The sequence below is a fragment of the Symsagittifera roscoffensis genome, chromosome 5 (assembly GCF_963678635.1).
Source record: "Symsagittifera roscoffensis chromosome 5, txSymRosc1.1, whole genome shotgun sequence".
NCBI lineage: Eukaryota > Metazoa > Xenacoelomorpha > Acoela > Convolutidae > Symsagittifera > Symsagittifera roscoffensis.
The window spans coordinates 56,913,689-56,934,988 of NC_087066.1; the positions used below are offsets into that span (position 1 = coordinate 56,913,689).

The window sequence follows — 21,300 nt, forward strand, 5'->3', positions numbered from 1 at the left end:
GAAAATGGAAATTTATTATCAGATTTCACAGCGAATTAAAAGTTTTATTTTTTTTACCCAGTGTTCTGAAATTGGGTTTGTTTTTATCAAAGAAGTGTCAATCGTAAATTGTTTTACAAATTCAAAAAGCTATAAGGCCATCTGTTTTTTTCTTCGAATTTCAAAAGATTAAGGATTTTTTTAAAAAAAAACCCAGTATTTTACTTGCGTTCATCACTCTTTTCCAACTGTCAAATGGCTTTGCTAGTTAGTTGCCACAGGGAGCGCTTCAAGCGAACGTGGCCCGAGTCTACGGAACATAGCTACTTCGGCCGGACATTGGGGTCTATTCTGTTAAGATAGGTAAAAAAAGGTGGAAGTAGTCGGATCCGAGCTGTGTTAACGTGCTCCTTGATGAATGGTGGAGCAGTTGCTCAGTCGAGGATAAATCAGGTGGGCCCAGCGGGAGAACTTTGAGAATGAGCGCGTCCTTGATTGCATTGGTTACGTAGTTTATGAGTATCTTTTTTAAAAGTGGTTTTAATTTAAAAACGAAGTTGTTTCGGTGAGTGTAATCGTAAAACGGGTTAGATAGGTCTTCTCAAAGAGTTATTGGTTGAGCTCTTTTAAAAATTGATTAAGAGTTAGGTTTGATTTTTCTGGGAGGAAAAATGAACCTATTATAGAAATGGAAGTGAAGGTACGATTTTAGAAAAATAATGGTTGGATAGACGTTTATGGTGCTGTTGTGCGGATTTTAGTTTGCATTCAGTGTGTATGTGATCTATGGAGCTCATCTTTTTGAACCCTGCCACAACACGTAGAGCTTTTTTTAAAAGGATTTGTAATTTGTTCATGGAGAAATTGCTTGCAGCTCGTGACCAAGCTGGGCTGGAGTATTGGTCTGATCAAGGATTTGAACGTTACAACTAATGTTTTTTTTTGTATCCATTTCGTCTCGGAAAGAGCCTCCAGGATGGTGTATTGTCGAAAGGAAGCCTGGCTTAATTGAAATATTTAAAGTAATAAATTTGAATTGATGATTTGATCGGTAAAAATGCCCTCTGGCGTCCTGAGGAATGTTTGAATTCCAAAGAGGTGAATGCGCATTAACGTCCCCCAGCAGTAAATTATAGTCTTTAGTGAGGTACTGTGCGAGTAACGTTTTATAGTCATTCAGGCTGCTGCTGCGCGTGGGAAAGTAAACGTTCGAGATCCGGAGACTTTGGATGTTAGCCTTTGTTTCAAAGCCCTAGCCTCCTAAATTCTGTCTTGGTTATAGTCTAGTTCCTCGTACATGCAAGGTAGATTCGGTATTCTCAAATTAGGGCTACGTTTCAGGGCTACGTTTCGTTGCAAATGAATTTTAGGATATTTGGATTTTTTATTACGTTCGAGTTTAAAGAACTATCGCTGCGCGGAGTTATAATTCACTTGTGGAGTGCTTGAGACGCGATGTAAGACGTCTAGTCAGTAGTGCGAGTAATTGGGCTTTGGGGAACTGGTTGTTGGCGTTAAAATGTTTGGGTTGTTGGTTACAAGGGGCGGCAGTTGTGAGTTTGGGAACAAAATGAGCAATTAAAGACTTAATGATGGTCTAAGATTGGTGAGCTTACTACATTTAGAATTGACTCATCAGCAAATGTGACCCCACATACTTGCATGATTTTTTTATACGACTTGTTTACATAGGGAGCAATAAAGAGTGTCGGGTTTGGGGTGTTTTCCGGAACAAAGTGACAAAAGTAGGATTAAGAGACGGAGCAGCCTGGCCGGCTTCAGACGCTTCTAACGTAAAAACCCGGGATTTGCAAGCAATCTGCACTCCACTGTTGTTAAGATAGGAGGTTGTAGTTGTGTCAATTACAGACAGGCGAGACTGTCCATTGAGTTCACTATTGGAAGGCGGCACATCAAGAATAAATCATTGATTAAAACAAGAATTTATTGCGAAATTTTACTAAATCGAACTGTTTAGATGTATCAAGAGCTCAAAAGTTGGGACCGGAGTTAATGTTGAATGTGATTAAACCTCACTAAGACCTTTAAATGTAAAGCAGAACAGTAAAAAATATGTTGAATATGTTGGTTCCAAATTAATTTCGATCCATCCAAGATTCCTGCCATCTAGGATGCAAGGTGTTACTTTTGTTTTCTAGGAGGCATGAAGCGTAAACTGTCAGTGGCTATTGCTTTGATTGGGAACTCGAAGATAGTGGTATTGGATGAGCCCACCTCAGGTATGGACCCGGCTGCACGGAGACTCACATGGGACGTCCTACTCAACAACAAGGTCAGTCGGGTTGTCATATATTCATGATGCAAAATTGCAGTAAAGAGAAAAAAAACTAATTTGCGTTCGGGTCAAGCTTAAGCAGCGGCACGGAATTTTGACGTACAGTGATTTGTTTTGAGCGGTCGCAGCAGAGAATTAGTTTGCTTCAACTTAATGTTTTTCATGGAGTAATTTTTCTACAGTTTCAGCAAATATTCTGGAAAAATTTTGCACGTTTATGGTGAAAACAAGTTCCACAATAAAGCATCAGCATACCTTTTTCTCTGAATGAAAATTGGTTTCCTCCGGTCAGTTTCGTAATTTACAGTTAAATTTACTGAGCTTCCTTGATATTCAGGGCGACATTGAAAACCCATTTTCACAGGGTAAAAGAGTCGATTAAATTCGTGAAGACTTTTATATAGGCCGTGAGTTAGTATTCAGGAAACGTCTCAAAAGTGTAAAGGTCACGAAAAGTTTATGAGTTAGTATTCAGGAAACGTCTTAAAAGTGTAAAGGTCACGAAAAACGTGATGGAGTTCGATTTTGGAAAGTGGATTTCAATTTTCAGATTTTCCAGCGGAATGAAAAGTAAACTTATTAATCCTGTTTTGTCAAATTGAATTACTTTTGTCAAAAAATATTCAGTGATAAATTGTTCTTACACCAAGAATTTTGAGACCGTATGTTTTTTACTTCGAATTTCTTGAGGTTGAAGTTTTTCAAAAAACAAGTCATTTTTTCCTGTTTTTCTTTGCGTTCATTGGCTCTTTTCCAAAGAGTCTGTTGGCTATGTTCTTTCATATGAACAATTTCACCGCAAATTTGATCACATTTTCATTGAAGTTCTCTCTTTTGTTGGATACCTAGTGCTTGCGAAGCGCAGCTTGGCCTGTGTGTATTACTTAGCGTAGACGGCAAATCAATTCGGCTTTGAGTTCTTTGCAATTTGAGCTTAGCTTATTTGAACTATTTTTTTTGATTGCCTTTGGAAGAAACATCTTGTAATTTTTAAGATCTTGAGGTGTTTTTTTAAGGAAAAAGTCAAACTTGTCCACGCTCAAGCTTACGTTTCGCGGTTTTACTTTCAATTTCTCTTAATTTATATGTGATTTCAATTTAAAATTGAAAAGCACGTCGCGCTCTCCAAAAACGAAAGTGCAAATTGTTCGGTGCGACAAGCAGTGAATTACTTCTTGTTTTAAGAATGGACTTGTTTTTTTTTTCAGATTTTATCTATTAAGAAATTACTTATTGACTCTGATGTAGCTAGTCTTATCCAGAAAAGAAAATAATTTTTAAAAAGTTTTTAGAACTCAAAGATCTTCAAAGTGGCGTTGTTTTTCTTCGAAACTTGAAAATTCTTCACAAAAATAGTCCTTTTTTTACAGATTTTCTGACTATTTATGTTTGAAGCAGGAATAAAAGAGAAACGTATCGCGGGGGGGGGCGGGGGGGGGGGGGGTGGTTTTTTGATAAATCTGAAAAGCTTCTTTTTGTCTCTTTGTTAGCTTAACGTTTCAGTTTCTGCGATTAATGAACGCAGTGAAGACTCCTATATAGTTCTTGCCGATTTTTGTCCCGACCCTTGAAAATGGGAAAGAACTTTTTTTTCGGGCGTTTTATTTTTTTTTGGTTTTTTTTCTTTTTGTTTTCCAAGCAAAATTAGGTACCACAAACAATCAGGCGACTGGGCTGAGTGATATATCATTTTAAAGCCCTTACAACCGTTTCTTAAACTATGATAAGAAACCGTGTCGAGAAAAACCGGTTTGAAATTTTCGGTTTTCCGTCTTATTTCGAGCGATTAAAGCGTGCAAGCAGTCTTATTTTAATTGCTTAAAAACTTACAATAGCTTAATTTAAAACGTAAAAACTTAGTTTTACTTTAGTACTGTTAGTTAACTTTGAGTATTTTAGCGCCTTTTTGGAATCAAGTTTTTCAAAAAACTGCAAAAAAAAACTTTTATTATGACTGTCGACTGTACCTAATCACCAGTTTTCTGTTCAGCTCTTTTCATCACATCAAGCCGAAAAAACGACAATTATTTATTTTGTAAAAACTTTGTTGTATTTTCTAAGACTATGGTCGGAACATTCTGTGCTACTTGCTCAGTAAGCAACTATCCTTGTTTTTTTTCAGGAAAAAGTCCTAAAATGCTCTAACAACTACAGATGCGCCTTCATACATATTAAAGCAATTATGAATACACTCTGGTTTATATGCGCTTTTTGAGTTCATTCAAATTCATCTGCTCAAAGCTAAATAAATTGCACTCTCAAAATACGAACGTGGAAGTGGCGCAAAGAAATGTAAACGATTTCTAATTTCGAAACTGTAATATAATTTTCAGATTTCCCTGCGGAATATAAATTTTTCTGATTAATCCAGTTTTCTGCAATTGAGTTAATTTTATCCAAAAAGTCAATCTTAAATTCGAATTGAAAGAGGGTAGTCCGTTTTTTTTTAAAAAATTTTGCTTTCAGTTTTCTTTTCCAACTCTCTGTTAGCTATGTTCTCTTTAACTTTGCGTATGTATGCGGAATGCAATTTCGCTAACTCGGAGAAGAAAAGTTCCCCTTATCCTGGAGAAAGAATAAGCTTTCAGTTCAGCTCTTTTTCGCATATTGCTTTTGGAGATTGTCTGAGATCTATTTATTCAATTGCGTTCGCTGGTTTGAGAAGGCCGAATCATAATGGATTTGAGAATGACCTATAAACTTGTGTGAATTGTGTAGGTAGTTTTGAAACAATTTTAGGCGGACCGTACAATAATGTTGACCACTCACTTCATGGATGAGGCAGATGTGTTGGGGGACAGGATAGCCATCATGGCCGAAGGGAGACTGCAGTGTGTCGGCAGCTCCATGTTCCTCAAGAGGAAGTACGGAGTTGGATACCAACTCAGCATCGTCAAGGTAGTTTTACTGGTGTCCTTTTTACCCTAGAAACCCACGATCGTTTTTTGACGCCATAACTTTTGTCGGTAAATTAGTTTATTTATTCGTTTTGCATGGATTGTGGATTAACGTATTTCGGGGAACTGAAATGGTGCGTCGTGCTAAAAGGAGAATATTTTTTGATTTTTGCAGTGAAGTCGGCTGTTGCAACACTTTTAAAGGAACGTTTCCGCATAAGCAATTTCCTGCTCAAAACTTCTTGTTTTCTTTTTGCGGGTGAATAAGAATTTTGGATCCTTGATAAACACACTACAACAGTTGCCATCATCATCTCTGGTTTTTTTAGAGTGAAGGCTGTGACGTGGAGAAAATCAAGAAGCAAGTTCAGATTCATGTTCCGTCTGCCTCAGTGGAGCGCAACATCGGCAGCGAACTCATGATCAATTTGCCCTCCAAAGCAGTCGATAAGTTCCATCCTCTTTTTGAACTTATGGAAAACGAACGGGAGTCACTGGGACTCGAATCGTACGGAGTCTCCGTCACGACCATTGAGGAAGTGTTTCTACGAGTCGGCAAACTTTACGACGACGAGACGACTCCGGATGCCGATGGAAGACACTACTCCATTTCAGGAGGGCCTCACGAGTCAAATGATGACTCGTTTTCACTAGACACGACAACTGTTAATTTCCAGTATAATGACTCAGCTGTGAAACAGACGTCGAGTCTTAAGCTTATCTGTCAGCAATTCCAAGCGACCTTTGTGAAACGTGTTATTCACTCGTGGAGAAACAAAAAATTGGCAATTGCACAAATTCTGATCCCAGCTTTTTGTGTGAGTGTTGCTCTACTTACGGCCAAAATTGCGCCCGATAATTTGGATCTTCCAAGCTTGGTCATGAATTTGAAAGACTACAAAAAGACTATAACTGTTTATTCCAGCGATCAAAATAGCTCGGTTTTGATGCGCGCATATGAAAGTATTGTAACGAACTCGGCTTTTGAGGGATCAACAACAATAAAGGCAGAAAGCGATGTCTCAGTAGAAATTATAAATCAGGCTATTGCTGATCTTGGGACATACAATACAAAAATGATGGTCGCCGCAGAATTTAGGGAAAAAAGTATAACAATGTTGTTCAACAACCAGGCCTACCATACAGCACCACTCTCTCTGAACTTGATAAATAACGCAATTTTTGCGGCAAACGAGATTGTCCACACAATTACTGTTGCAAACGACCCCTTGCCTCCTACCATTGAGGACTCGCAGAATGCAGTGGAAACAGGCGCGGCTATTTGGAAAGGTTTCAACATCGCTTTCAACGTTGCGTTCGGATTCGCCTTTTTAGTAGCAAGTTTCGTTCTTTTCCCTGTCAAAGAACGATCTACAAAATCCAAGCATCTGCAGTATGTCAGTGGATTGCAACCTTCGATTTTCTGGTTGTCTGCTTTTGTTTGGGATCTGCTAAATTTCCTGGCCTCGTGCATAATATTAATCATTCTGTTCGCAATGTTCCAAGTTGATGCTTACACCCAGGAACGATTGTTTTACGTGTTCCTAATCTTTTGCGAGTACAGCTTGGCTGCTCTACCTATGATGTACTGCTTGTCTTTTATGTTCCATGATTCTACTTCAGCTTTTGTCAGATGCACAACTGTCAACATCATTTTAGCTGTGGGGACCATGCTTACAGTGGTCATTCTACAAGCGCTCGGAAAGTTCGGTCCCTCGGAAAGCCTCGGATGGACATTTTTGGTCCTAATTCCCCAGTACTCGTTACCAATAGCGTTGGTTGACCTTTACACTAACTATGAGGCGAATCAACTTTGTAGTCAAAAAGGTTTGACTTACGCGGATTGCAAAGAAGATTTTGGGGATCAGATATCAAATAACTATTTCTCGTGGGAACGACCGGGAGTCGCGAGGTATTGCGTCTTTTATTTATTGCAGAGTGTCGCGTTTTGGATTATACTTATTTGTATTGAGTCTAATCTAACGCAGGTAATCAAAGGCAAAATTGCGAAATCAAAAGTGATGAATCGAAATGAGTATTCACGATTGCAGGATAACGAAGAACGATTAAGAATGGGATCCCTTCAAAACGGGAACCCTAAATCTTCACCTCAAGATAATGTCAAGGATGTTGATGTGACGAAACAAGAGAACTACGTGAAAGGAAATCTCATTGAAGCTATCGATTCATCAACACTAACAGTTGATGGTTTGTCTAAAACGTACTACTCCGGTGATTGCTGTTCTGGCGATGTCAGTATTGTGAACGCTGTCAAAAAAATGTATTTGACAGTTTCGCCCGCTGAATGTTTTGGACTGTTAGGTATTAACGGTGCAGGAAAAACCACAACTTTCCAAATGTTGACAGGAGATATTCCAATGTCGGGAGGAACTGCGTACATCAAAGGGCTGGACATCTCGAAGAACATCAAAAAAGCGCAGCAGATGATGGGATATTGTCCCCAATTCGATGCTCTCATAGATCAAATGACTGGTCGCGAGACGTTGCGTATGTTTGCAAGACTGCGTGGGTTAAAAGCAGAATGTATTGAACAGTGTATTGACGAGCTAATAACATTGCTAGACTTGACTCCTCATGCTAACAAGATGACCCGCGCTTATTCTGGAGGAAATAAAAGGAAATTGAGCACGGCCATTGCGATGATTGGATTGCCACCCCTAGTGTTTTTGGACGAACCCACGACAGGTACTTGTACAAGTTTTACCATAGCAAAAAGCTCAATTTTGTGATGCTGCTTGATGATTTCAGTTTGATTGTATGAAGGTTTAAAACGCCAGTCTCTTAAAATCTTATTCCTTTAACAATTTGAAAAAATCCTTTGTAAGCCAAAACCCCTTGTTGGCATTTTTCAATGTTGTGTGCCGGATTATGAAAAAGGAGGGCCTCGTTGATGATGCTTAAAGTTTTTTTGCAGGTATGGATCCTGGTGCAAGGCGTTCCCTATGGAAAGTGATTCTGCATCTAGTCAGATCCAACTCTCTCTCCATCATTCTCACCTCCCACTCGATGGAGGAGTGCGAGTACCTCTGCTCCCGACTGGCCATCATGGTCAACGGGGAATACCAGTGTCTCGGATCCCCCCAACATCTCAAGTCCAGATTTGGACAGGGCTTCACCCTAGTGGCTAAACTAGAGTACGATCCAACCGGGCAGTACAAACAACGGTCAGTCTAAATTGTCTTAGCTCAAGGTATGTTTTTAAGAAAGCTATCAAATTTTGGTTTCTTCGCCTCAATGCATAAACCAATTAGCATACGCAAATGAATTAGCTAATGCAAGTAGCCGATATAACGAAAACCAAAAAGGTTTTATTGCAAAATATTTCAAATATGAAAAATAATTGTGCAAAAATGCGTTGCTGTTTCTTTTGAAATCCTTTTAAATTTTCAATCATTTAAAATATTTTCAAATTTTATGGTAGTTTTTGTCCTATCTTCAACTTCGGATTTATACGGCTATTTTCAACTTTCTTCTTCTCCAGGTATCACGAGTTCATCGCGAGCACTTTCCCCAAAAGTGTTTTGAAAGACGAACATCAGACGATGATCCAGTACCAGGTGGTGCAACAAGCAGGAGCAGGCAAAGAAGAAGGTATTTTCATTACTAATTTTGAAAAAATATTACCCTTGCGATACCTTGAATGATCAACTTTAGTTGTAATTGTAAATATCATCCTCAATAGCTGACATGCGCAATTTCTTGAAAAATTACATAAAATTACTATCATGTAATTTTACCTGTAATTGGGTGAAGTCAGTTTCGGGCAAATATTTTTTTATTAGATAGTTTTTTGAAAAAGTTATGAATTCTTTTCGGATTCGTGGTTTCCGTACTAGTTTTCGTCGATTCATTTTCTGCTTTGATAAAAGTCATTTTTATTATATGGTACGGACTTTTATCGACTGAACTTCTAAAGCATTGGTTTTACTTTGATAAAAAATAGTTTTTACTGTAATTGAAGTTTCTGTCATTTGTGATTTTAGCCAGACTGATTTTGAATAGTTTCATATGTTTTATTTCGTTTTTTTTTCAATTTAACGGTTTTGGCTCATGAAAATTATTCTGACAACGTATATTGCGTAGTTTTGAAAGCAAAACTTGTGTTAATGCTTCTATGTGTTCCAGTTCGAATGGGCCTACACATTGATTGGCCTACACATTGATAACAGTTTCTCTTTCAAACCCCACATTGAAAAAGTTGTCAAAAAAATGTCAACGAATGTGTATTTGCTTTTGAAACTCAAACAGTTGGGGTACGACAAGAGTGAGCTGGAACTTTAATAAGAAGCTTTGGTGAAACCGCATATTTTTTACGGAGCGTCTGCTTGGGGAGGCTCACCTGCCTATCTTCTGAATAAAATAGATGCAGTACAGCACCGAGCGACACCAATGGAAATCATACAGACCTTCACTCCGGTCAAAAATTTAATTGCGGATTGTGATCGAAAACTTTATGAGCGTATAGTTTCTACACCATCCCATTTTTGAAAGTATCTTACCTCAGCGTACCTGTTACTCAGTTAAACTCCGTAACCGAATACCATGCAGTAGCAAAACACAGAAAGAAAAATACAAGAACTTGTTCCCTGACCGTCTCATTCGGCAACTCAACGACTGATATATAGCGAAATAGATGTATTTCTATTTTGATTTAAGTTTTTTGTTGTTGTTGTAAAGAATTATCGGCTTCGTTCTGATTTGTATGTTAGTATGTTTGGATTTGTATTTCTTGCCAGTTTTTTCCCCGAGGGGAATTTTTAGTTAAGGAAAAATCAAGACATGTTGAAAAAATTGCATGTTGACAAATAGATAGATCAATTTTTCGATACTTTTTCAAAAAAAGTTCTAAGGCTTTATCTCTATTTCTGTTGGTTAGCACGTCATTAATGTATGTGTTGTATTCCAAGTAATGCTATGCTTTGCTTCTCTGCTGTTGTAACTTTTTTTAGAGGTGCAGTTATTTTGTCTCGAAAGTTTCGAGTTTTTATATATTTTTTTTATATTTTTTTTCCATTTGTCGGTTCATCAGAAGTAATGATGGTCAGTAATTTTTCTATCGCAATTAGGGCAAAGCTCTTCTTCGACCCTGTGTTGAAATTTAAAAAGCCTTGCTTCTGTTATACGACTTTCTCTACTTTTTTTTACACCCGCGAGCTAGTGAGCGTAGTGTCATATTTCGAACTCTACTTTTTCCCACGTAATTCGCAAATAAAAGTTTTTTTTGTCGTGCCACTTTTGCTCAATGCATAGCACATGTAGCTTACTTTCTTTACATTCGCGAGCTAGTGAGTGTAGTGTCATATTACGAACTCTACTGTTTCCAACGTAATTCGCAAATAAAAGTTTTTTTCGTTCCACTTCGCTCAATGCTTAGCATATGTAGCTGCTTTATTATTGGTTAGTGGGTTAGTGTTAATAATCTTTTAAGCTACCGTGGCGCAAATGTGAGGGAGTCAGGTGTCCTATCTTTAGGTAGGACGTTCGATTCTGGCACATCGAAATAGTTTTACTTTTATTTGGTGGCAATTTTGCTGAACTGATTTGGCTATTTAATAGCATCTTTGGCTGCTTTATTAGTAGTTAGCGTTAGTATATTATTGAGCTACAGTGGCGTGTATACAAGGACGTGAGGCTCTTAACTTCCAGGATCCATTTTCCATTTCCGGTACAAGACAAAGTCTCATAATTTGTTCACGCTCAATTTGATTTTAAAGTTCTGTTTATTAATTCTTTTTTTTATATAAAGAAGGCAAATTCCACTACAGCAAAAGTGTAAAGCTCACGAAAAATTCATCGAAAATAGATTTCAATTTCCAGACTTCACAGCGGAATGAAAAATACTACTGATTCTTTTTTCTCAAATTGGTTTAATACTATCATTGCGCATTATCAAAATTTTGCACCTGACCAAAAAAATTCAATCATAAATAAATCACAAAAGTCGAAGAGCTTTAAGGCCGTATATTTTTTCTTGGAGTTTTGGAAGTTGAAGTTGTCCATATGCTCAATTTTTTTCCACCCCAACTCGCATATATCAGTGCTTACTTTCGTTGGAGTTTTTGTTGCATTCATAGCATAGCAACTTAAAAACATGTGTTATATCTATCCGTTTTATTGGTTGCTAGTGTTTGGAAGATTTGGACAAAAGGTTGTTTCACCTTTTTTGGTTGGTTTTTGGCTTTTGTTTGCGATATGCATCTTCGATTCTGAATTTAATTTATTATTAGAACTCATTTTGGTCTTTTTTGTTGCCTGTTTTTGCGAAAAATAGATATGCTTCTGATTTTTTTTTTAATTTAGTTTGTGATTGCTGGTAACAAATTTCGCTTGTGATTTTGAAGGCTTGGCGTATCAAGATGCCCTATCAAAAAAATGGCTAATTTCGGGTTTATACGCAAAGCTTGATTTATTTTTTCATCATCTTCTGAATTTCAAAAAATACCTTTCATTTTTTTTTAATTAGGATTTTCTATCAATACTTCCTGCTTTAGTCTGTTTGTATGAAAACAAAGTTTTTCACGGTTTCATCATAAATTTTCAAAGAATCTCAATGATAAGAGTTTTTGGAATTTAAGTTACTGATAATGTGGAAGAGTTTTCAAAAATTGGTTTCAGCGTGTGTTATTTTGATGCCATTTTAGCCAGTTAAATTAAGTTAATGAGTGCAATCACTTTTCCGCTCATAAATTTGGCTGTTTTTGTATCTGTTTTTGACTGCAATATTAAGAAAAATCAGACTCTAATGGCGCGGAAAAGAACTATGGAGGAGGGTTGTTTTCTTCGCTAGATTTTAGGTACCTCTAGAAAGCTTATAGTCAAATTGATTTTAGGTACCTCTAGAAAACTATAGTCGAAATGTTTTTTAAAAGTTTTAGTTGTTAAGTTCAGTGTTAATGAACGCAGTAAAGACACATTAAAATTGGCGTTGTTTGTTTTTTAGTTTTTTTTTTTTAAAAGTCTTTGAGACTTTGATTTTTTGTGTTTTTTCCAAATTTAGTTTAAATAAATTTGTTTTATGGCAATGCAAATTCTTGCAACCAGATTTTGGAAAACTATTCACGTTACAGGGGCCTGTTTTTTTAAGGGTGAATGAATAAAACAACATTATTTTTTGATTATTTACTTACGTTGGTCGCGTGGTTTTTCTGGGTAAATTTTTAGTGACTTTTATGGACCCATGACATCTATATTTTGGCTGCGCTAAGAATGCACATGATAACTTCAATGAAATTGAAATGAAAAAAAAATGAATTTCCAATTGTTTAAGTGAGACTGGTTGAAAATGGCGCAAAAAACGTCGGAAAGAGGTATTTTTCAGTTCTCATAGAAATACATTAGCTGTTGATACAGTTTGCGGAGGAAATTGAGTTAGTTTTATCCAAAGTGTCAGGCAGTATAGTTTTTTAAATTGCAAGAGCTCAATAGTTATATAATTTGCTGCGTTACGCTTGCGGTTAGCACGCATTATCAAATCGGAATATAATTTTTTTCGGGTTAACAACTTGCTTAACAGAGTTTTTTGAATCACTTGGTATCTTGGTTCATAATGAATTCAAATTTCTTAGCGTCTACGGCACACTTAGCCTGGAGGCAATGAATACGCCTGGAATGGTAAAGGTCCTGGGTCTGAATCTGACCAGGAGCTGTTTTTTTTTCAAACGGGTTCGTTTTTCAAAGTTCTTCGTTTCAAAAAATTGTCGGCTTAATATCTGTCTGCTTATTATTTGTCTGCATATGTTTTGTCGGCTTAGTTGCCACATCTTAGAATTTTTTGCTGCATGCAGTTTCCTCGTATGTTTTCATTGACTTCTGCAATTTGTAATTTTATAAACTTGACTTCGTATATTTTCCTTTTTTTTCGCTTAAAAAATTTTTCTGCCTAAATGATTTCGGCTTTTATTTTATCGGCTTTCTCGCCTAATTTTGGGTCGTTCGAGGGAACCATAATTTGTGTGATTTCCTTCGGATTGCACAAAATAATTCAAAGTTTTTCGCGAAAACAATTTTATTTTCGCTCATAAATTGTTTTTGAATGTTCATTAAACGCCATAAATGTGTTTTTTGGAACGTGTTTTCCGCAAATATAACATCACTCCAGACAACATCTAGAAATTTTTTAGTTGTGGTTTCTTCGAAAATTTTTTGGTTTTCTTTGGACTAAGAGGCTCTCTTTTGCTTTTCTGTCTGCTAGCTTGTAATTCTATCCTGTGTGTAACTCGAAACTTGAAATTTTAAAATTCATTAGTTCGTTTTTTTTTGGTTTGGCTAAGTTCATTAATGCTTTTCCAGCTGTTTGTTGCTATATGTATTTTTGTATAAGTCTTTGGATTTATTTTGATATTCAGGTAGTAGACTTAGATGGAGTGAGGTGTTCCAAACCATGCAACAACACAGGGACTTGCTGCATATTCAGGACTACAGTGTCAGCCAGACTAGTCTGGAACAGGTGTTTCTCAACTTCGCCCGCAACCAGGCCCAGTAGAGAAATAAATCAAACAGCAGCAACAAAAATATCAACTAGAAGAATATCAACAGGTAGTTTTTACAACAAAGCAATCGCCACAACAACAGCGTCCACAGTAGTGACAGCAATCATATTAGCAGCAACCACAGTATCGTCGTGGCATCCAATTCAGTCACGCAACCATGACTCATTCGATTCGTCTTGTATTCATGCTACCCCAGTTGTCTGATTGTCAAAATTCTGATATAACGAACAATTTTGAAAGTAGCTATTGCAAGTAATTGTTTAACAAATTAGTATATAAAAATAACTTGTTATGATCCAATTGCTCAGACAGAAGATGTGATGATTCACGTCTATTTCTATCTAAAAAACTATTGTTTTAAAATAGAAAAAAAACGTTTTATTTCGTGATTTGAACAATTGCTCAAAATTTATTGTTCATTTCAAATTTGTGCACAATTTCTGTTTCATGAAACCTTTTTGTTGTCCATATACAAGATATACAAAGTTTTTAGCTGATGTTGTAGTTGAAGTTCTTAATTCGCTAAAAAGGCGTTCTCGCAGTATTTCGTTTTAAATTTGAACCAATTTTTGAAAAGAATATATAGTCATAAACATATTTTCTGGTGCTAATGTATAAATTTTGAATCCTGTTTAACTTGATATAAATGAAGTTTTGAAATCGATTATGGTTTTTACGTCAAAAATTTGGAATTGATTTTTAAAATTTGATCTTTATTTCTTCTAAAACATACAGAAAACTATCCATCTAGTACCTGTTCTCATCTAGATCGACGTTTTGTTTTTCTTTTTTTTTCAGATAAAAGTTCGGCGGAAACTTAGGTTTTTTTTAGTGAAACACGATCAAATTTTTGTTTTCTCGCCTTGACTTGAATTTTTTCAATTTCACTTCAATTTCATAATTGAAAAGCCAGATTCAATAGGAAAATGTATAAGGGCAGAGTAGTTTTTTTAAGAAAATTGTTACTAAGGTTCTATTTGGCTTCTGTAGTGCCTTTAATTTCGTATGGTCTCCTTGTCTATGGCAGCACAACTAAAACAAATCTGTACAAAATTCATATCTGCCAGAAAAGAATTCTAAAAACCATCCTATTTAAACGCGATTTTGAACGTGTAACTTTGAAATTTAATGAGCTCAGAATCGACACAGTTCATGAAATTTAGGGGTCCCAGCTGTTCAAAGAAACAATTTTGCATTATTTAAGACTTTCACTAATTTATTATTTGAATATCAGTATTATTGGCAGTCGTAGAAATAAAATAAGTGATTTTGTGGAAATGGTATGATTTTTTTTCATCGTTGAAGACAAATGTTATGGAACATTCTCTTCCATGTAAAACATTGAAATGCTTCAATTTCTTGATGTTAAATAAATTTTTACTAATGAAAATGAAACGTTTTCAGATGATCAGTGTTCAAGGTTTTTTGATCTGCTCAAAAACAATTATATAATAGATAATGTTCAGCTGACCAATTTGTTTTTCTAATTTTTAATAGATGACCTTTTGTCGTTATTTAATTGTGATAGTAATTCCAGAGGGAAGCTACTTGTTAGGCTGAATAGCCTGTTCTAGCTTTCCTGATGCACTGATTGATTATGCTCTCATGATTTTCTGCCTTATCGAATGATATGAATGTTGAATATTGAAGGTCAAAGACAGTCCTGGGACTTATTCTTCAAACCACTCGTGTAGTGGGTTGAGTTTATGAAGTTGCAAGTTTTTTTTTGAGCAGCTCAAAAATTTTATACGGAATAGACAATTGTATCTTGAATAGGTCTTTTGGTTCTGAAAGGATCCTTATCAAAGTTTTTTTTGAAACTTAGAAAAAAAACTTTCTAAATGTGGACTATTTAATTGTGATAGTAATTCCAGAGGGTTTTTGAAGTGCGGACATATAGTCCAAATAGAATAGTTTAGCAGACTCTAAAATTGAGCTGCCTTGAAGGGTTTTTCAGCGCTGAATTTTTAACTGAGAAAAGGAATAAGCACTGAAGCTTTTACTGTATCTAATGTATTGTTATATATTGGAGGCTATGAGTTTCATTGCTGTGTGGAATAAAGACACACTGGCTAGTTGGCAAGAACAAGTATCTGAGCTGAAGTCAGTTAACCAAGCAAGGTAGCTTTCTTTTCGTCTACTATTTGAAGAGTTTTTTGTAGCTTTTCGCAAAACCGGTTGGTTGGAACTTACCAAAAATAGCTCGAAAATGGTTAAAAAATAACGTAGAAATAATTTTTTTCCATGGCGTTGCCATAATGTATTCAATTTTGTTTTTAGTGCTGCAGAAAAGAGTGTTCAGATTCAGTCTAATGGTCCCTGGTTGATGTCGTTGTTCTTTCATAGGGTTGACATGCTGACTGTCCGCAAACTACTTCCCTTCCTTTCCCAATCACTTTTTTCTGGGATCCTCATTGGTCGCTTTTTTAGAAGGAGCGTAGACTCACTCTTGTGAATGATTTACATGAGCTTGGAAAAAACTCAGTTGACTAAGAATAAGGCACATATTCGAGAAAGTTGTTCAAAAATGACACCCTGATTTGATTTTCTATAGAAATCATCAAATTTGATGCCCAAGTTATGGAGCTTGCCCAGTGGCGTGCGCAGAAATTTTTTTAGTGAGGGGGGGGCGTTTTTCAAAAAAATTGGAAATTTTCATGACTTTTTTTTTTGATCGACCAATTTTATTTTCTGAGCTGTCCGAAAATACTATAAGGACCCTGTTTTGTGAAACTTTGTCCTTTGTCAAGGCGTTTTTGGGCACTTTTTGAAAAGTTTGTCAAGGCGTTTTTGGGCACTTTTTGAAAAATTTAGATAAAAAAATCGCGTTTTTTCGGCGCGCGCGTTTTAGAACATTTTTGAGGTTGGTCAGCCAAAAATGGATGTCGTAAAGTTATACCAAAGGGGGGACCCTTTGGAAAAATTTGGCATCCAGATTTGAGGGGGGGGGGGGGGGGCGAATTGAAGGCAAACGCAGTAGCAACCCCCCCTTCGGCACGCTGCTGCGCTTGCCTTATGTTCTCAAATACTTCGACAAGGGTAAGCTCTGCCTTGGTTGCTTAACATAGCAATTAATGAATTGACGATTTTCTCAAAGTTTTGAGGAGTGTTCTCGCCGAGGCTCGGTCTAGATAAAAGTGGGCGCTATCTAGACTTCCTTTGTAGTTATTGCTCCTTGTCATGATAATAAATTTGGAAGCCACTGAATATATAGCCATACAACAGACTGATATTTCTTAAAAGTAATTCATTTACGGTCTTTTGGAAGTTTCATGCTTAACGCATTTTAGATTTTTAATGGCCATGTTAGATTTAAGTTCTTTTAATTTTTTCTTCGTTCAACCTGGATTCTCTAAACAACGTCTCGCGATCTTCGAAAAACAGATTGTCAAATCAGGCGGTAAAATTTCGGCTCAAATCGGAGATAACACGACTCATTTGATTTTCAACAAGTCCTCTCAGAGTCATGATATTTGGTCAAAGAAACTGGCAGCACTGGATTCTGATACACGAAATTGTCTAACCTTGATCGATTCTGAATGGCTGTCGAGTTGCTTGAAAACCAAGAAACTTGTGGACGAAAAAGCGTTTCTTATTAAAATAGATCTAAATAGGATAACAGCTGTGGATGACTCAGAAAATACGACCGCCGATTGTTCAGGTAAATCTATCAAATTATAATTTTAAATTTTTTTTTTGAGAATCTCTTTTAGTCACCTTATGAGTCAGAATTGGCAGCGGGTAATTGAATTTGATATCCTCGAGATAAGAATTCAATGAAATCATTTCGAGGCGAAGCCGAGTTATTTCTAGAAAAGTCGTGATTTTTTATGGAGTAGAAAGTGATGGCTCAGGATGAAGCAACTACCAATAAACAGATTTAATCTATTTTTTTGTCGAAACGCCGGAAAGTGAGTTTTGCTCCTCACCCTCAGAAAGGGATGACTTAGGTTGCGTTTTTATACGCGCATTTAGGAACTTCAACGAAAACTCGCATGGAGTCAGGTGTGGTACCACATCGACGCTCTTTGAATTGTTATTCTGATTCCAAAAAGAAGCAAGGAGGGCCGGTTGATGCCAAGTGGCACAGAATGTTCCGACCATATTTCAGTACGTTGTGTGATGATAAAACAATACGAACTCCTAGAAATTAGTGAATTAGGTATAAAGGAATCCACTGGTCTTCAAAATAAATAAGTAAAATGTAAAACAAAAAATTTTCGAAAAAATTGTTTTTGAATTTATTGCACTAAAAATTTTAAATAATCTTGAAAAACTTTTTTTACCGGAAAAAAGCTAAGTGAAGCTTTCAAAACTAACGGAGAAAAGAATTTTTTTCGAAACTGAGAAATTTTGCGATTTTTTCGGAATCCGAATCACGACGAGTTGGGCTTTAGTCCGATACTAGAGTTCTCCTTAAGATAAATAAAATTCACTGGAAAATATCTTAATAAGTAGACGGGTCCTACGCCATAACTCCCTCCCAATCATCAAGAGTGGTCGTATTAATTACGAGTGTTTTCTATTTCGAGGAAAGTTGCGCTTATTTTTCTTACTGCCCTGACTTAATTGCCCATAAAAGGTTGCATGAGAAATATAAGGACTACGAAGTGGATATCTGATTTTCTACTAATTTAAGCTAGCGTATGCCAATTTCTGTCTGTGATCTGAGTTTCATTTTTTTTCCTGTCAAAAAAATATTTTATGTATTTAGTATTTTTTCAGTTCGAAATATTTTGTGCTAATTGTGGATATCAAAACAATAAAGTTCACAATCGAAGGTAACTGTTGGTTTGAGCTTTTCAAAGGGTGTTTGAACCCACTTATATGCCTAGAAAGACTGATGGTATCAGGGGAAGCCCTGAAGGTTCCAACTGTCCCTTAGCTGGTCTCGAATAGTATTTGTTTAATAAAGTTTTGGTGAAATACAAATTTTGGGCTGCCAATATCAAAATTGAAATTCTAATATTTGAGTCCAAATATAATGACCCATGAGGTTTCCTCAATTCAGTTTGGAACGCTTTTGAGTGTGCGATAATTCGCGTTATTAATGCGTGAGTTGGAATTTTCAACTATTTCGACGCATTTAGGCTAATGGCAAGCATACTTGCTTGGTAATCCCTGGATTTCCGGTTCGATGCCCATACGCTGTCAGTTTTTGTAAAATTGGTCTGAACATAAACAAACCACCCCATGCATATATATTCCTCACTTTCTTTGAAAGTCGGATCAAAAATATGAACATTTGGATAGTTTTTTGTACATTTAGTTGTTCGCTATTATAGCAACTTCATATCACTGTAGTCATTAGGTCAATCTATTAGAAAAGTACTATAAAAAGTTATGAAGGGCTGTTTTTGGAAAAATGAACACACACCTTTTTTTAGCACTTTTTGAATAGGTTAACTTAATGACAACAGTGCACACCGCTATTTTAACCTCACACGAATCTAGATCGCTTTTATTTACGCGATCAGCGTAGTGTATTGGTTCGAATTTTCTTTTTATTCTAACTTAACTCGCAAATAAAATTTTCATTGAAAAATGAACGTGTTGACTTATATGTGGAACTTTTGCTATAGTCACGATCTAGCAATGAAAATTTCATAGAATTTGTTCTCTGCTTTTTTTGTGGCTAGTGTTTGAGATGTATTAAGCGTGCGTGGCTGAGTGGTTAGTGCATGGGACTCATAATCTCTAGGTCGTAGTAGGGCGCAGATCGAATCCCAGACCTTTACAATTTTTTTCTAATTCGAGGCTTATTTCTACCTTTTCTTATTGCACTTCACGAAACTGCTTTTTTGTCGTGCTCTCGCTAGTGTTTGCGAAGCGATGTTTCGCCTCTATAAAATTGCTCGTTTTTTACTTCCATACTGAAAGCTTAGCGCGCATAATTTACGCGTGGTGAATTAGCCCTCGCTACAAATCGTATCAAATTGAGTTGAGGCACGCTAATTTGCTTGGTTAATTCCATAGAATACTCCACTTTCACACTTGAAGTTTAATATTGTAAGCCAAAAACTCACAGTTGGTCAATGTTTCATTAACTAAAAACTATTCGAGAACAGTTGATGGGCACTCCGAACATTCTTGGCTTTGTCTTGATACGAGCTGGCTCGTTTTAGTTATATGAGAGCATTTGTATACCGACTTTCGAAGAAAACGGAATGTGTATGCTTGGTGTGGTTTTTACCTCCGATTGGTTTTTGCAAAATTCTGGGAGTTTGAAAATTTAGCCATGCTCTGTTCTAGCTTGTGCGCGCTTTGAAGATTTTATTCATAATGCTGAAAGCGTAACGCGAATTATTTATGCATGGTTAATTATCCCGACAACAAAATTGTTCCAAATTGAATTGAGGCTAGCTAGTCGGTCGGAATAATTATTGCACGACTCACATTTTCACACTTGGTCTTATATACTTCGAAACTTAGTAGTTTTGCAATTTTTTCTTTTACCAAAAACTATTCGAGGCCAGTTAAAGGGCAGCCCGAACATTCAGGGCTTTGCGCTGATATACGAGCAGTTTTGCTTCAAAGTGTCTCCACTCTCTAGCAAGATCCTATAAATTATTAGAACGAAGTTTAAATTTGTTTTTTGGCTTGTTCTCAACACATTTAACCCTGGATGATAACTGCTCTGCCAATGGGTAAAATCGGCGTTCCAGGTATCACTGATGAACATAATTTTCTTTCCACATCGGTTGATTCCAGGAGCGCTATGACACACTCAAGGTTTAAAAAGTGACGCAAAAAATTTTGCTACAACAATTTTGTGTGCTTTTCAGCTGGCTAAATTATTTTATATTGCTGCAGAAGAAAGATTCTAGTTATTACAAAAAGAATAAAAGAATTTTTCCAATTTCTCCACGTAAATAAACAGAAAAACAGAGTTTTTTTTATTTCTACAGCTGTATATGTCTGACAATTTAATCAGCATAATTTTGAAATGAAATAGTTATATTGAAATCAGAGTCGGAGGGGAAAAATCAACAGGGTTTTTGTATATTCTGCCCTAAAATGTAACTTATTCAATTATTTAAATATGATCAGCTATGTATTTGTACAGACAGTAAAAACGACCTGACAAGCTAATTTATTAGTAAACGTCGGAAATGAAATCTCACATAATTCAATCAAACAAAGTAGTGGTGAAACCATTGCACCTGTAGTGTGACAACCTTAACTGGAAGGAACGAAAATTTTTCGTTCAAAAAATAATATATTACAAATACCAGTGCGTGGTATTTGCTATTACAATGCACCATTCCAAAAGTATCATTTAAAATTGGCTATGTTTTCAGGCGAAGCAAAAGTTACTAGTGAAAAAACTCGGAAAGTTTCTGATTCTTATGTAATTGAAGCACCTGCAAAGCGAATCAAACTCGACGATTTATCGAGCGACAAATCTGATTGTCTCATTACAGCTACTCAATCTCAACTTTTTCCGAACAAAAACGAAGACTCCGATTATGACTCTTCAGATGATGTCAATATTACGTCCGACGACAAGGAGGAAGCCATTCGGCGACTTCTCGGCTACGACCCGAAAGAGATGCCAAAAGGAACTTGGGTTTGTACGCAGTCATCCAAAGCTAACAGGGAAGAATCGGGTTCTACA

General features: G+C 36.4%; 1 protein-coding gene across 1 annotated transcript in view; it reads left to right on the top strand.

Moving 5' to 3' along the window:
• Positions 1 to 13,722, top strand: part of LOC134845529 (phospholipid-transporting ATPase ABCA3-like) — a 36,430-nt gene extending 22,708 nt beyond the window's left edge. The window contains exons 10-15 of the mRNA XM_063862459.1: positions 2,139 to 2,272; positions 5,015 to 5,173; positions 5,502 to 7,878; positions 8,108 to 8,357; positions 8,675 to 8,784; positions 13,539 to 13,722. Of these exons, the coding sequence (XP_063718529.1) occupies positions 2,139 to 2,272; positions 5,015 to 5,173; positions 5,502 to 7,878; positions 8,108 to 8,357; positions 8,675 to 8,784; positions 13,539 to 13,675 (3,167 nt within the window). The 3' untranslated portion in view covers positions 13,676 to 13,722. The remainder of the gene's footprint in view (positions 1 to 2,138; positions 2,273 to 5,014; positions 5,174 to 5,501; positions 7,879 to 8,107; positions 8,358 to 8,674; positions 8,785 to 13,538) is intronic.
• The last annotated feature ends 7,578 nt before the right edge of the window (positions 13,723 to 21,300 follow it).